Here is a 15,317-nt window from a genome sequence, read left to right on the forward strand (position 1 = left end):
GGCATGCTCCGGCTTGGTTGGAATGAAAACCTGCAGCCACACCGCCCTTTATGGAAGAGTTCGGATACCTCTGACATAGATCCATAATTGACCTCACACCTCTGGACTGGACCCCCCCCCAGCCATGAGGTTTATTATACTCAGAGGTCAAAGTAGAGATGATACTAAAATATATCAGCTCACTGGAGGTTTAAGTAACACAACAATAGCAACATGATACACACTTGCTTGTGCCAACTGCTCCTGGTGCTTCATCAGTTTTGCACTACACTGCCCTTTGCATTTGCAGTGTTATACATTTGGGTTTGGTTTTAGGTTTTACAGTTTTATTTAAGCGGTATGGTTTCATTTCCATTAAATAGTGTTCAACAGTGTTGTATTAGTTCATTGACTTTAAACTTCAATGCTACTGAAATTTGGGTTGGAATTTAATTTTTGTCCCTATTGTATTTTTTATTCTGACATTACTTCCCTGATGCTGCTGTAAGATCTGAATTTCCCCCTGAGATCGATAAAGCTTATCCTTTTTTATATTACTTTAAGACAGTGTAATGTATTCCAGTATCATATGGTCACAGTTTGTTCTTCATTTCTTTTTTATGCAGTGGACTGGACCATCTTTCACTGTCAGCACCAAGTCCACAGAGCAGATGCCTTTTCTCAAGATGAAGTAAAAGAAGCAGGACAGTACAGGTTAGTCAACATCAGCTGGAGTTTCTTCAACAATGACAATGAGAATTGAGAAATGTGTTTTTATTTAAAATAATTAATGCCAACAACAGGGCAATGGGATGATATATCACTTAATAGGTGGAGATGGTTCTTCACAGCAAACCTATCCGAAATGTTAAGATGCTGCAGAGCTCAAGGCATAATTCAGTTTTTTAAAATATTTTCCTGTCATGTACAATTCACAAACTGTGTAAAATGAAACCGGTTCCTTTTCCCATTATATTGTTGTTGGTTTTTTAAAGAAATCTGATGCAGATGTGCTGGCTGGTGTTTACTTCTACATGACTTAAAATTTGATAAAGATTCCCTAAATTTAAAAAATGTGAGTTATGTGCTGAGCTGGACATTTCACAACTTCATAGGTGTCAGTGCCCTCTGCTGGACAAGCTATGTAATGACAACACTGTCTCCAAATGACCACAAACATACAGTATCTTTGGCATTTCTGTACTACTGTGTCTTGATACTTATCGGCTGACATATATAATGACAACTACATATATGTGACAAGCTAACATCTGCTTTCAATCCTTCTCAAAGCTGATATTACTCAGACTGCATCACGAGTACCTTCTTGTATTGTATCAAGATTTTTATTAAGCGTACTGTACATTCATGTACCAAACAGCATGTTCATCACATGAAAGTATACTCTTGCACTCAATATTGAGAGGAAGGCAAAAGTCTAAATAATGCGAATTCAAGCTCATATTAACAAAGCAACACAAGGATAAGAAGGCAAAAGAAATACAGACATACAAATGTATCCAAACTGAATTAAAGTGACCGGATCAAACTTAAATCTAACATAATACCTTTTAATCAGGAACATTCTCTTAGCAAAAATTGGACCAAAATAAACACAATAAATAGGCACTGGGAAAAGTGGTCACATTAGCGTTAGGCAATTAGTCAAGAGAGGTGCTAACTGCTCAAAAGGTATATAGTTTGGGGGGTGAAGCTGCACTGAGTGGTAGTCAGATGGAGATTCAAAAAAATAATACAGATAATGATGGAAACAGCTAGAGTGCGCGCAGATTTGTTATCAGGTGGGCTTGATTATGAGTCTGATGAGAAGGCTCTGTGTGCGCTCGGGAACTGCTGAGAATTGAAATCTGGGTCGTCCCTCACTCGTTTTTTGATGTCTGCTTTGACCTGAGAGAGGAAAAAAGGCTTGATCATTATGGTGAGACATACAAGCACTATGCAAAAAGGAGACTTACTGGACAGAGAGACAAAGTCATGTGACCTTTGGTTTGAAACTGGGATATAGATCTTCAAAATCTATTGTAAATATAATGCTTACCATTATATTTACACTCTTTTAAATAATTTAGATAAATGAGTGAATACAGACTTGTTTAAAACCTGTCTGATCACTTTTGTTGTTAATGTAACCATGTGTCTCTACAATGTAGATTTAAGAAAATGTTGTTCCAACTAATACAAACTGTAGGCATAACAGAATCAAACTGTGGTTATAAGCCTAAATGATGTGTAGTGGGCCCCTGCTTTGTTCTATGGTAGGTTGAACTTTCAGTTACCTGTTCTGCATAAGCTTCCTTCACGTCCTGTGTCTCCAGCTCATCCTGCAACCGCTCAGCAGAGGTGATGGGTCTCACTCCTGCTGTCCTGGCTGCTTGACTCACCGCATCAGAGATGGAGAGGAGGCTTCCACCACCCTGTCCTGTCTGTAAAACACACACGTATACATCTCGATGAAGTAAAGGCCTGGTGACACTTACTGTTCATGTGATGAGTGAAGTTAAAACCGATCTGATTACCTTCCTGCGCTTTGCTGGCATGCCATGCAAATAGGCGTCAGACATTGGAGGCTGAGCCTTCATCTTCCTCTGGGTCATCATATCACACCTGATGATAGGCACCCATTCCTACAACACATGCAGTGGATAAATAGGAAGGATGAGAATTATGGGTCACTAGGTTGAATAGTAGAGAGATGATAATCTGCAGCAACACTTTCCGGAAACAATATTCTCATGACTCTGGATATACCACAAACCTCACTATGAAGAGTTTCATTTGAACTATTTTCCACAGAATATTTTATATAATAATTATAGAAAAACATTAAATAAACAAACTGCGGGGGCCCTTACAGGGGGAACAGCAGCCGCCCAGGCCTCTGATTCTCCAGAGGGCTCCTCACTCCCTCCCTCGGCTCCCGCTGCTGCCATGTCGCCACCTAATGGTGCAGCTCCTCCTGAGGCTCCCAGGTCCCCAGGCAACACCCTTGTTTCCTGTGACGGCACCCTTATGTCGTGTGACACCGACATGGCTTCCTCTGCTGTAGTGGCTGCAGCTGGTGAGAGGTTGTCACCAATCTTTGGAAGTGGATAAAAGCAAAATGAGGGAACTGAAGAGCATAGCAACACCTAAAACATCAAACTCTGGACATTAAAGACACGCCACGCTTACCGTCGCACTTTGTGCTCGTTCAGGCTCTTGTGTGCCAGTTGCAGAAGACTGATCTCTCTGTGAAAGAATGCCATCTAATATTTATTAGCTGTCCAGAGTAACAGGATATGTAACCGCCATCAGATAACAGGGACTGCTTTCTCTACATGTAACGTGCATTCTGTTCAGCAGGAAAATAAAAACTGAAATCTAAAGTTACAGAAACAAAATTTAGAGAAAAACTAACTTCAAATCTCGTAGTGTAACTAAATAAATTGAAATAAGGCCTGGTGGTTAGAGATGTTACATCATGCCAGCATGTTTCCCTGTCTATTCTAGGAAGGAGCCACACGTACAGGATTCAGATGCTAGATATGTGTTAAAAATGTATGTATATGGTCAGCAACCTGAGTGTAAACAATGTAGTTCTGGATCTGGTCCTGTGTGATGGGGATGTGCTCCAGGATGAACTGCAGCCTCATCGTCATCATGCTGGTCATCCAGTTGACCAGGCTGGGACTGATCTCACTCGACATCCTCCGCTGGAAACAGAAGGAAATTAAATTAGAACTCGCTGTTTTATCTGTATTTGAGCATTCTTAGCAACATTTCTCTCTTTGAATTGTTACACTTCTGGAGCTTTCATTTGGTACTTCTATTTGCACAAAGCACTAAATTTGATATATTATAATCAAACATGTGTTTCATCTGCAGTCTACTGCCTGCTGAATCTAAGCAACAGCCAACAGTTAATTAGTGAGAAAGTGTGTACTGACTATTCGGTGGTTGATGACGGCAGTTAGGGCTCTCTGGTCTCCTCTCAGGCAGTGCAGGTTGAGGGCGAGACATTCAAACAGCGCCTGGTTACACATCTGTAGCAGCCGCGGCCCAAACGATTCATCTGGACGACAAAAACATTCATCTTAAGTAATTAGCAAAAATATTACACTAAATATTCCTGACATATTTATTATTATACTGTTTTTAAGTATACCCGTGCAACGCAGAATGTGTGTGGCGATTTGCGTCAGCTGTTGCCTGAAAAAGGACATGTTGGTCTGAGTGGCATCAACGCCCTCCAACAGTGTGACCGAAGATTCTCTCTGTAGGAGTTGAAAGAGAAGATGTTGTTACAATACATTGGTACAGTGACCTTAAAATTAATAGGTTTAGCTGAAGTATGTCTTATAGATGAATTATTGGACTATATCTGAATTTGCTGTCAAATCTGTATTAATATAATACATTTTCTCTCTGAAATGGTTCAGTTCACTAGTACTTTACACCATTTAGTGAGTCTGCCAGTTTGTGGTATCTGATGGAGCAGAGAGAATTAACCCAATGTTATCTTAGATATAGAGTTAAGTGCATGTTGGCAACAACTACTATTATGTAACGTGAATTTGTGTAATTTGTTAATAGAAACGTGGACCTGAAAACTTTTGCTTTTGCATTTTCATATAGTGTGAATAATTTGTAATAAACATGTTGTGGTAGCATTTTCATCAGTCTTTTTTGTGCTTAACAGACACTGAAGGAAGATAAGTGAATATCGATGACTTACAAAGCTCTCAGTGATGTAACCCTCCAGTTCATTGACAAGACTATCAGCAGCAGCCTGGGGACGGAAAACAGAAGAACATGAGGAAAAAAATGACTGGTAAGTTTTGTGAGAGGAAAATACAGCTGCTGGACAGTTGTGAGCCCGTATGCACAGGAATAAGAAAAAAATAAACCAACATAAATGGGACCAATGATTAAAGGTAAAGTAGCACTGTCTACTTTTAGATATGCATGATTATTTAAATATAAATATTCACACTGAAGTAAACAACATATTAAAATGAAAGGAAAAAAAAGTCAGCTGGTGAGTGGTACTGACAGCAATGTTGTCATCAGTGGGCTCTCTGCCGTTGAGGTAGTTTTGGGTGAAGAACTGGGACAGCTGTGGCTGGATGCGGCCCAGAGGCTGGTGCTGGCCATGAAGCAGCATCACCAGGTCTGACATGGTGAACGTCTGGCACACCAACATCAGCAGCTCTCCAAAGAACCCTGGGAACCACAATAGAAAAGAAGAAGATACAGGAAGTGAGTTATACCAACCATGTTTTGGATACACTTCTTGACAGGATGACATCAGAATCTGTCATCCTCAGCTGCTGTATGACACAATATTTACCAGTAGGATCCTCAGGACTGATGAATAGGTTGGTAGCCTGAGACAGCCTCTGCATGAACTGAGCGATGCTCTCTGTGTCATTCTGGGCCTGGCCCAGAGAACCCATCATGGTGCTCAAGACTCCACGAACGATGCCTGTGAACAGCTCCGGGTTTAGGGCTTCGGCTGCTCCGGGTGGGTTAGGGGTCGGGCTGGGCCCTGCACCAGGAGCTGGAGTTGGAGTTGGACCAGAGGGAGGAGGCGGTGGAGAGAAGATGGGCTGGGAGGCCTAGAAATTAAATGGATGGAAGGAGTGAATATTTGTTAACATTAGCTTGGCTTTACTTGAATTGCAAGCAAGATAACCCGCTCAGTCTCAGCATATCTGCCCTCTAGTGGACATCACAATGACAAGAGTAAGGTATAATAGGGTTAGGGTTAGTTAGGTGCATTACTTTGAAGACTATAAACATGCTTTCTTTTGTTTTTTTAAATCACAAACTTCCTGAATGTTAAAATCTGCCCAAATAAAAGCATTTTCATGAGAAATCTGACATAAAATCCAATATAAAATTGTAATGATAAAAAAATCACATGTGGTTAAAACTTGTAGCCCTGAACAGTTTTCTTTATTAGGTACATACGTGTTGGTACCAAAAAGTCACAAAGAGACAGAGCTTAGATTTTTGTCAACTTAAATTAAAAGTTAAATGTTATATCTATTACTCTGATGATGAAGTAATAAACGTCAGATGTCAAATATTGCAGAACACATTTTCCAACAAAAAATTGAAGAATGTGGATACTGTGGGATTTAGCAGATCAAAGTAAGATCTGAATTTATTCAGACACCACTGCTCTCACCAGTGCTTCATTTCTAGAATAGTTTACTTTACCTTTACAATCCTTACACATGATCTGTGTGCAGGTTATGCCAGATTACAGAATATTTAATAAAAGTATAGGCAAATGAAAGTCATATCCAAAAGCATGTGTAATTTACTGCATTCATGCTGAACATTCAAACACTGACCTGCTGCATGAACTCACTCACTCCCTGGATGAAGGCTGGGACACCAGATGTGGTGACAGTGATTGAGGGGGCTCCTACAGCGCCTGCACCGGCCCCACCGGCTACACCCAGGAGAGAACCAAGGAGCTGGCTGAGATCTGGTGGCATCTCTTGGGACTGGGGCTCACTGGTGTTAGTCTCAGGGTGGCTCGGTGGATTAGTAGTGTTTGCTGCAGGTGGTGGTGTTGGACCGGAGGTGGAGAAAGAAAAGGAGGAGGAAGATGAAGAAGTGTGAGAGGAGGATGAGGATGAGGATGAGGAGGACGTGGACGTGGGCGTAGATGAAGATGATGTGACTGTTTGACCAGCTGTGAAAAACAAAAAAAAAAGATGAAAAATCTGATTGGCAGCCGTCCTGGACTTTAATCAACTAAGTTATTGTGATTACAGACAAAATGCTGCTGAAGGAGCCAACATCTAAATGCATCAATTAGGAAGACGGAAGACGTACCCATTTGTCCTGGCAGCAGCAGCTGACCAACCAGTCCGCTGATCATCTGGTTGAGAGCAGCAGGGTTGAAAGCCTGTAGGATGAGATTAACATTTAAAAACATTTACTTGAAGTTCGAGTTGACAATCGGCTTCGAAAAACCAAATCAGTAAACATTCCCACCTGTTGCTGGCCTGGCATGGCAGCCCTCACATTGATAGTAGTTCCCCGGGTTCCGAAGGCTGGGGGGGGCATGTTGGGTGCGAAGGGGGGTCGGGTGAACACAACCCTCGCCTGGGGCTGGGGGCCAGCATGGGGCGGTGGTGGGGGAGCAGTAGGAGTGGTGGTTGGTGTGTTGGGACCTGTGGTGGTAGTTGATGAGTTGGCTGTGGAGCTGTAGCCGGGAGGGGTGGGCTGAGGTGGGACTGGTTGACCAGTGGCAGCGGCGGTGGCAGCGCTAGTAGCTACGGCGGCGGCATATTGACTGATCTGTTGCATGAGATTCCGCATAAAATCAGGGGGCAGGGCACCTATGGGGAAAAAAGACCAATAAGTAAGTGTAAGAATAATGAATTATTTCAGTTATCAGCAGGAAATGTAAAAGATTTTCAAGAGTCAGGAAATGAATGCTTTACTGAACTGTTGTAAGTTGTAAAAACAGAAAAACTGGACTCAGGTGTCTTACATGACAGGGCTGTCTTAAGGAAAATGCAGTATGCTAAATATACTCTCAACTGGTCCTTACCTGGTTGTCCAGGCATTTGCTGACCAGCTGCTGCAGGGTTTGCACCTGGGCCTGCACACATACACACACACACAAACAGTTTTAACTTGTGCAAGCTGAAAGCACGTATATTACTCTCCCCTGTCACTTTTGGGAATCTGTGACAGGCACTTTTCATTTTACAAACCAAATGACTAATTGAGAAAATAACTGAGAAATGAATTGATAATGAAAATTGTCATTCCAACCAATCATTCAACAAACTAATAATAATAATTTGAGCCGTTAAATCAGACACATTTAAAGTTTCATTCTACAGATCACTCAGCAATTGCTTGTGGCAGCAGTGTATACAGGATGAATTAGTGTGGTATGCTAACTTGACTCCAATGCACTGCCTGCCAGCAATTAACACACAAACAGCTTTGACGCAGTGGAGCATTCAATCAGTGGCGGGTAGGGGACAACACACCGTCCGTGTTCATCTGCATCATGACCACCGGGACTGCCTGGTGGCTGATCCTGATGACCCGGGGGCCAGCCTGTCCCTGTCCAGCCTGCTGATTGGACGGGGAAGTCTGTGTGGGGGGGGTCTGTCCCTGACCTGCCTGCTCCGACTGGCTGGCCGACTGGGCGGATGGGGCTTGTCCCTCAGTGCCGTTAGCTGCAACAGTCACTGTGGCACCCAGGTTCATCTGTCGGTGGAGATAGATACAAACACAGTCAGCTTGATCCAGGTTTAAAAGTTTAAAAGTTTGCATGAATAACTTTTGACTAAAATATGCTTGTGTTTTCTTACTTGTGCTGGGATGTGGTGGTGCATGGCTCCAGGCAGAGTGACTGGGGTGGCATAGTGGGAAAACGGCCGGACCACATGTAAGTGACGGGGCACAGGGCTCATGAGGTTCAATCGCAAGTCACTAAGGGCCACAAGGGCGTTACCAAGGAGACGGAGACACTCCCATGTAAGCATGAGAGTGCGCTGGTCTTCCTCTCTCTCCTGCGGCAGAAAAGAAACCAGGTTGAGAAACTTAAATAACAACTACATAATCCATATTTAACACTTGTGTCATTTTGACCATGCAAAGATTGAATGTGAATGACTCCCACGCTCACTAAAAACTGATAACTTGATTTTGGTCCAAACATCTTTCTTTAAGTACAAGGTTGATTGATTGTTTGGCCAGAAACGTATGAGGATATTTCTCAGCTTTCCTTTTAGTTCTACTGCCCTCTGGTGCACCTCTAACCCTAACCCTAACAGAGATATTAACATGTCAACATTATTACCCCTGCACACAACAAGCTATTTGGCAGTTTAAGTCCTACTGTATTATTGTTGTATTCTGCGGTAGTGGCTGTCTCAAGGATGGTGTGAGCTCTCTGGATGAAGGGCTGCAGTCTCTCCTCCACCCTCCGTAGCTCAGTCAACATCTCGGCCAGCTCAGCTGGGCTGGGATGACTAGAGGAGGAAAGGAAGGCAAAGCTGGTCACAATCAAAGCAACTGATGACAAAGTGTGTTTTCGTGAATGTGGCACTGACATTAGTTTTAAATATATAAATTCTAGCAAATGGAAATTATTCCTGTTGGCCTGCAAGATCTTTGTGTTTATTGATTCTCTGCTTTGAAAAAGCTTTGCTGTATTAAAAAAAAAATTGGAATTTCTCATGTGAATCATCGGGTATGTTCTGTAAGTTGTAAGTGATAATGTGAGTCACTGAGAGGGATGTCTCACTTGGGTCCAGGCTGGGGTGTTGGTCCCTCAGGTGGTGCTGAAGAGGTGGGTGGTGGTGGAGGAGTTGTTGGAGGTGGGGAGGTGTCCATAGGCTGAGCAGAGGGAGAGGGAGTGGAGGTAGTAGACGAAGACGAGGGAGGAGGAGGAGCGGCGGCAGACGTTGTCTCAGTTTGGGAGGATGACTCACTCGGCCGGCCCTGAAACCAGACACAAGATAGCAGTCATATTTGTCACTTAACATGCAGCGATTTTTGGGGTTTTTTTTGCTACTGAAGTGTCAGACAGGTTGAACTCTCACCTCCATTCTTTGGACGACCTCATTGATGTCCCTCAGCAGGTTCTCAGCTAGCACCAGCCTCAGCCTCGGCTCACTCTGCACTGGTTGGTCCATATCAATGTGTACATTCACGGATCCATTGCTCTGAAAGGGAAAAGGTGACATTTAACGAACTGCAGGGTGATGTTATGTGGGTTTATATGCAATCAGCAGCATAGTAACTTACCCCAGTACTGGTAGTGACTCTGGCATTCCTGGCATTCTCGCCCATGCCGGACACCATCTGCTGAACTGACATCTGAGAGGACAGCACAAAAATAAAGCATCAGTTAACAAGTAAGATACATCTCCTGATAGTCATGAGAGGACTGTGCAATATGAAAATAAACATTTAAACTAATAAATAAGCATTCTTCTATTACATAAGCTTAATTATTGTACAGTAAATGATTAAAAATACACCATTATGATAAGGATAAACTAAACATTAATACACTGAAGAAGCCTAAATGAGTCACAAAGCTGATCTACCTGTATCTGCTGGGGGTCCATGATGTTGACGGGGAGGTTAAAGGTGCCGAGCATAACGTAGCTATTAGCGTTTCTATCATGTCCAGGCACTTGTGATGTTCCCTGGGAGGACGAGGAAGCCCCGCTGTCGGCTGAAGTGCCGCCTGAGCCTGAGCCAGGCTGGGAGGGTGGAGGCGGTGCCCGCTCCACGAGATGGATCACTTTGCCGCCCACATCTGGAAAAATAAGCAAGAACTATGGTTACATCTGTAAAAGTATCATGATGTATTGACTTTGTACTTTTGTTAGAAACACAAGAGATATTGATGATAAATAAACAGGAAAACATTTTTGGAAACCTGCACAAAACAAAAAATAGAAGGAGTGTAAAAACAAATTAAAATTGAAATCTAGTTTGATTTTTCTTTAATTAACTTAATTTGTTTGCTTACTGTAGTCTGCCAGTGTCCTTTCATCCTGTAAGACTCTGCCCTGGTAGATGAGTCTCTGTTTGTCCACAGGGATACCCACTGAAGGGGCAATGTGCTCCTTGAACTCTTTCACTGTGAGCTATGCAAAACAAGGAACAGACACAAGTTAGACTTCCACAAAGGCAGACTGAAAATGAGACTATTTTATGCTCAAAACTGCTGCACTTTACTTTACTAATTTTGTTCTCCACTGTATCCCTGCTGAAATGGTGTTTGAAGACAATAAAATAAATATTGAATCTTTATTTACCTGACCACCGACAGTGTAGGTTCTGCTCTGTGAGTCCAAAGTTTTGACTGTCACCTCTATGTCTGCAGTTTGTTCCTCCATGGTGTTCCTGTATCATAAAATAGAGTTACACTTATTATAAGCAAAGGATGCTTGAAGCCAAATACAAATACTGATATTTGAAGTAACAATCTAATAACAAGATATGGGCCTTTTTCACTATTTTCCGAGACTTTACAGCCTCAGCAACTACTTGATTAATCAGAAAATAAAATAGATAATTACAACTTAATTGCAGGCCTAAAATTAGCATCTCTGAGACACATTTAACCATATTTACAACAAGTAAGTCAATGCACTGAACTGCACCTAATGATCACTTTCACTGTCAATTATTTTTTGATAAATAAATGAGTTGTTTTGTCTATAAAATGTCAATTACCATTTCATGAAGCCCAAGATGCAACCTAAAATGTTTAATTTTTTGGACTGCAACTAACAATTGCTTTCATTATTGATTATTCATGTTGTTAATTTTCTTGATATAACTTTAGTCTACTAAATCATAGTTTTCAAAAGCGCAAGTTGGTGTCTTCAAATGTCTGGTTTTGTTCCAAACAAACATCTACAACCCAAATATTGAGTTTACTGTCAAGTAAGACTGAAAAATCCAGAAAATATTCAAATTTAAGAAACTAGAATCAGAGAATTTTGACATTTTTACTTTAAAAATTACACCAATCAATTAATTAATGATCAAAATAGGTAAAACCAGATCATTTGGACATATTTATTTTTAAAAAATGACTCAAAAACATTGGATTATCAAAACGATTGTCTGTCAATGTCAATCAACTAATCGTTGCAGCTTCAGCTAGTTCCTTACATGACATCAACAGTCATAACATGTTATAACAGCTGCTGGTCTAGTAAATGTCAGAAAATGGTGAAATATGTCTTCAAATGTCTGGTTTTATCTCGAAAATTTGAGGAGCTGGAATCAGAGAATTTGGACATTATTATGTAATAATTAATCAACGATAAAAATAGTTTTCAACTAATTGGATAATCAACAAATTGTTGCAGCTCCACCTGTTTTGTCTCAACTAGCAGACCACAATCCAAATATTTATAGTTTATCACAGAAAAAACTCCAATGCAATGTTCACTTTTAAGAAGCCAAAACCAGAGCATCTGAGCATATTTCCTTTTATATTTTTACATTCAAGTTTATCTATTATACTATTATACTAACTTCCACTTCAGTGTTCACTGATTTTATGATGTTTGATGCACAACAATTGTTGTTTATGTGTCTGGTAAGATGTCCTTGAGTGAGTCCAGAGCATTTTGGCATATATTTCTCATGTCTCAAAAACATTGAATCTATTATCAAAACAATGTTCTGTTGATGTCAATCAGCTTTAACCAGGTCTTCCATAATATTGCCACCACCAACAACACTAATATAGCAACTCCTAGAAGATCAAGAAAATAATTAACTGTCCACACAAACCACAAATGTATAAATAGACAGATAGATCTTTATTGTCACTGTTAAAACACAATATAAATCAGTTTATGGCTCTTCAGTTAAAATCATAAATAAACTGAGACATCAACATTAAAACACACATTACAAACTGTACAGTGCTGCCTGTGACTCTCTACAGTTATTCTCTTCAGTCATTATTTGTATTATATTGTGGAAACTGTAGCTGACATCAGTTAAATTAATCCATTAAGTCCACTTTTCTAAGTGATCATGATGTTAATAAACAGCGTGTTTAAGCTAAGTTAAGTTAGCGGAGCTGCTGCTGCTGGGCCAGACGGCTGTTTTTGTAAATTTCAATATTATCTCAACAACTTACAGTACAGTGGTATGTAAGTTAACGCCGACATCACTTACGGACAACATTTGCCTGCTACAGAGTTCGTCATAATCAGCTTTTATGAGGATTTAACGCCAAGCACACGTTAGCAAACTAGGCTAACCGACTCAGACGGCTAAGCTAATGCTAAAATAAACCCCGACGTTAATCTCAATCGAACAACTTCAGTGAATATAAACGCATTTCATTTCCCAAGAATATAATATAATATGTTATTTAACGCTTACCTTTTAAATGTCACAATATCCTATCAGCTTATCCAGTTTATGCAGCTGTTTTTCTTATCTTTAAATAACATGCAAAAAAACACGACTTCCTTGTTTCTTGCTAGAAGCTACCAGGCTGTCCGGATGTGACGTAAGTTTCATTACATTAGGCGACGAAAAAAAAACACGACTTCCTCCACAAGGCCAAAATATCAAAAACAACCCCATCGTTTAAGTTATTTTATAGATATAAAAGATCTATATATATATAATAGAAATAAAGTATTGTTTTGAGTCTCTAAAATGTATAACTAATAAGAAAAGTATATCTGTCATTGAATGTTATTCAAAGTGTTTTAATTGATATTTTTATTTATTTACTATTTTATTCTTTATTTACATTATTTTATATTGAAATAGTTTCATTTTTCCATTTCCACTTACATCTAGTGAACTTGGTTCCAAGAAAAAAACAAAGCAAAAAAACCAAGACTGTTCTAGACGCTACCAGGCTGCCCGGATGTGACGCCAGATTCGTCACCAGGGTGACGAAAAAAAAAAGATGGCGAATCTCGTGGAGGCGACGAACCAGCAGCAGCTTGAAGGTTTTTTAGCCAAAGCTGGAAAATGCCTGACAGTGGTGCATTTCCAGGCAGCGTGGGCTCCTCAGTGCGGCCAAATGAACGAAGTGATGGCCGTGCTGGCGAAGGAGCACCCGCACACCACGTTTGTGAAGCTGGAAGCGGAAGCAGTGCCGGAGGTGTCGGAGAAGTATGAAGTCGCATCGGTGCCCACTTTCATTTTCTTCAAAGGAGGGGAAAATGTGGATCGACTGGATGGCGCACATGCTCCAGAGTTGACCAAGAAGGTACAGCTCCTAGCAGTCACTGGAAGTGCTGGTGAAAGTGCAGAAAGTAAGACCACAGAGCTGAACCAGCGGCTGAAGAAGCTCATCAATGCTGCACCTTGCATGCTCTTCATGAAGGGGTCCCCGCAGGAGCCCCGCTGCGGCTTCAGCAGGCAGATAGTGGCCCTGCTGAAAGAGCACAGCATCCAGTTCAGCAGCTTCGACATCTTGTCCGACGAGGAGGTCAGACAGACGCTGAAGACCTACTCCAACTGGCCCACCTACCCTCAGCTCTACGCCAACGGGGAGCTGGTGGGAGGCCTGGACATTGTGAAGGAGCTGGCTGAGTCTGGGGAGCTTGAAAACACTTGCCCAAAAGCTGTCAGCCTGGAGCACCGCCTGAAGACCGTTATCAACCAGAGTGCGGTCATGCTGTTCATGAAGGGCAACAAGGAGGCTGCAAAATGTGGCTTCAGCAGGCAGATAATAGAGCTTTTGAACGGCACCGGGGTGTTTTATGACACCTTTGATATTCTGCAGGATGAAGAAGTGCGTCAGGGTCTCAAGACATACTCTAACTGGCCCACCTACCCTCAGCTATACGTGAAAGGAGAGCTGATCGGAGGTTTGGACATAGTCAAGGAGCTGAAGGAAAGCGGAGACCTGCAATCAGTGCTGAAGGGGGAGTCGTAGGTGGATTTGCCAAGTCAACAAAGATGGAGAGCAAAAACAGCTTCCCACATGATGCCCAAAAGAGTCCTCTGTGGCTGATGTAACACTAGGGCCAGGAAGTGAAAGATAGAGTTTATGAAAGCAAGTTAAGAGTTAACAATATATTTTTTCTCTCTCTCTTTTGCTCTCTCTCACTTATAATAAACCCATTGCAGCATTATGATAGTTTGACTTTAAGTTAAAATGAAGAGAAATTATTCTGCAGTGTTTCAGTGTTTTGCTTTTGGGCAATACTTGGAAAAACAGTAGAGTCCAGAAGACATTTGGACCCTACTGTATATCTTGAGAAATGTTTAAAGTGAGAAGTTAAGCCTAATTTAATAAAGAGTTGTTAAAGCACCTTCAGCTTGACTTACATTCATATTATCCGATGCCATTTAACATTTTTGGGGTTACATCTGCTCTTTCTGTATACAAAGCCTCACAGTGGACAACAGGTTAATATTTAGTGTCATTTACCAACTGACCCAGCTGCTGACTCATCGTGCCGTCCTGTCCAGCTCCTCTTGACACTTTCTTCACCTTTAAGGATTAAAAACAGCTTCAGTACTTAGAACTAACTCTGCAAGGCACTTGTTAATACTTTGTTCAGCAATAACATAATGAATAAATGATGAAAAAAAACCCTGTTATGGTGTTGTTTTTGATACTACATTTAACTTAAGAAAAAAAAGGCTAGCTGTTTGGAAGCACAATGTTAGCTAGTTGATCATTAACAGGGAGTTCTCTTGTCACGTTTTGTCTGTGTAATGTTAAAAAAGTGACACAATAACAGTAATTATCTCCTCAAGCCCACAATGATGACCTCAATTTGCTTGTTTTGTCCAAGCAATAGTCAAAAATATGTTTATGTTGAAGAAAA

At 41.2% G+C, this 15,317-nt stretch overlaps 2 protein-coding genes across 2 annotated transcripts; one reads left to right on the top strand and one right to left on the bottom strand.

The window, feature by feature from the left end:
• Positions 1 to 829: 829 nt before the first annotated feature.
• Positions 830 to 13,019, bottom strand: bag6 (BCL2 associated athanogene 6). The gene is made up of 25 exons (XM_053327231.1): positions 12,898 to 13,019; positions 10,800 to 10,887; positions 10,511 to 10,628; positions 10,080 to 10,294; positions 9,775 to 9,846; positions 9,570 to 9,692; positions 9,272 to 9,468; positions 8,864 to 8,996; positions 8,334 to 8,534; positions 8,007 to 8,229; positions 7,556 to 7,606; positions 6,994 to 7,340; positions 6,832 to 6,904; positions 6,342 to 6,688; positions 5,330 to 5,597; positions 5,033 to 5,202; positions 4,715 to 4,768; positions 4,145 to 4,253; positions 3,927 to 4,051; positions 3,558 to 3,692; positions 3,172 to 3,228; positions 2,853 to 3,077; positions 2,517 to 2,624; positions 2,277 to 2,423; positions 830 to 1,887 (listed from the first exon to the last, which is right to left on the bottom strand). The coding sequence occupies exons 2-25, from the start codon at positions 10,878 to 10,880 to the stop codon at positions 1,792 to 1,794; spliced, it is 3,675 nt and encodes a 1,224-aa protein (XP_053183206.1). The 5' UTR covers positions 10,881 to 10,887; positions 12,898 to 13,019; the 3' UTR covers positions 830 to 1,791.
• A 414-nt stretch (positions 13,020 to 13,433) lies between these two features.
• glrx3 (glutaredoxin 3) lies at positions 13,434 to 15,070 on the top strand. Its single transcript, XM_053327241.1, has one exon. The coding sequence runs from the start codon at positions 13,439 to 13,441 to the stop codon at positions 14,414 to 14,416; it is 978 nt and encodes a 325-aa protein (XP_053183216.1). The 5' UTR covers positions 13,434 to 13,438; the 3' UTR covers positions 14,417 to 15,070.
• Positions 15,071 to 15,317: the final 247 nt, after the last annotated feature.

The sequence above is a fragment of the Scomber japonicus genome, chromosome 10, assembly GCF_027409825.1.
Source record: "Scomber japonicus isolate fScoJap1 chromosome 10, fScoJap1.pri, whole genome shotgun sequence".
Taxonomy (NCBI): domain Eukaryota; kingdom Metazoa; phylum Chordata; class Actinopteri; order Scombriformes; family Scombridae; genus Scomber; species Scomber japonicus.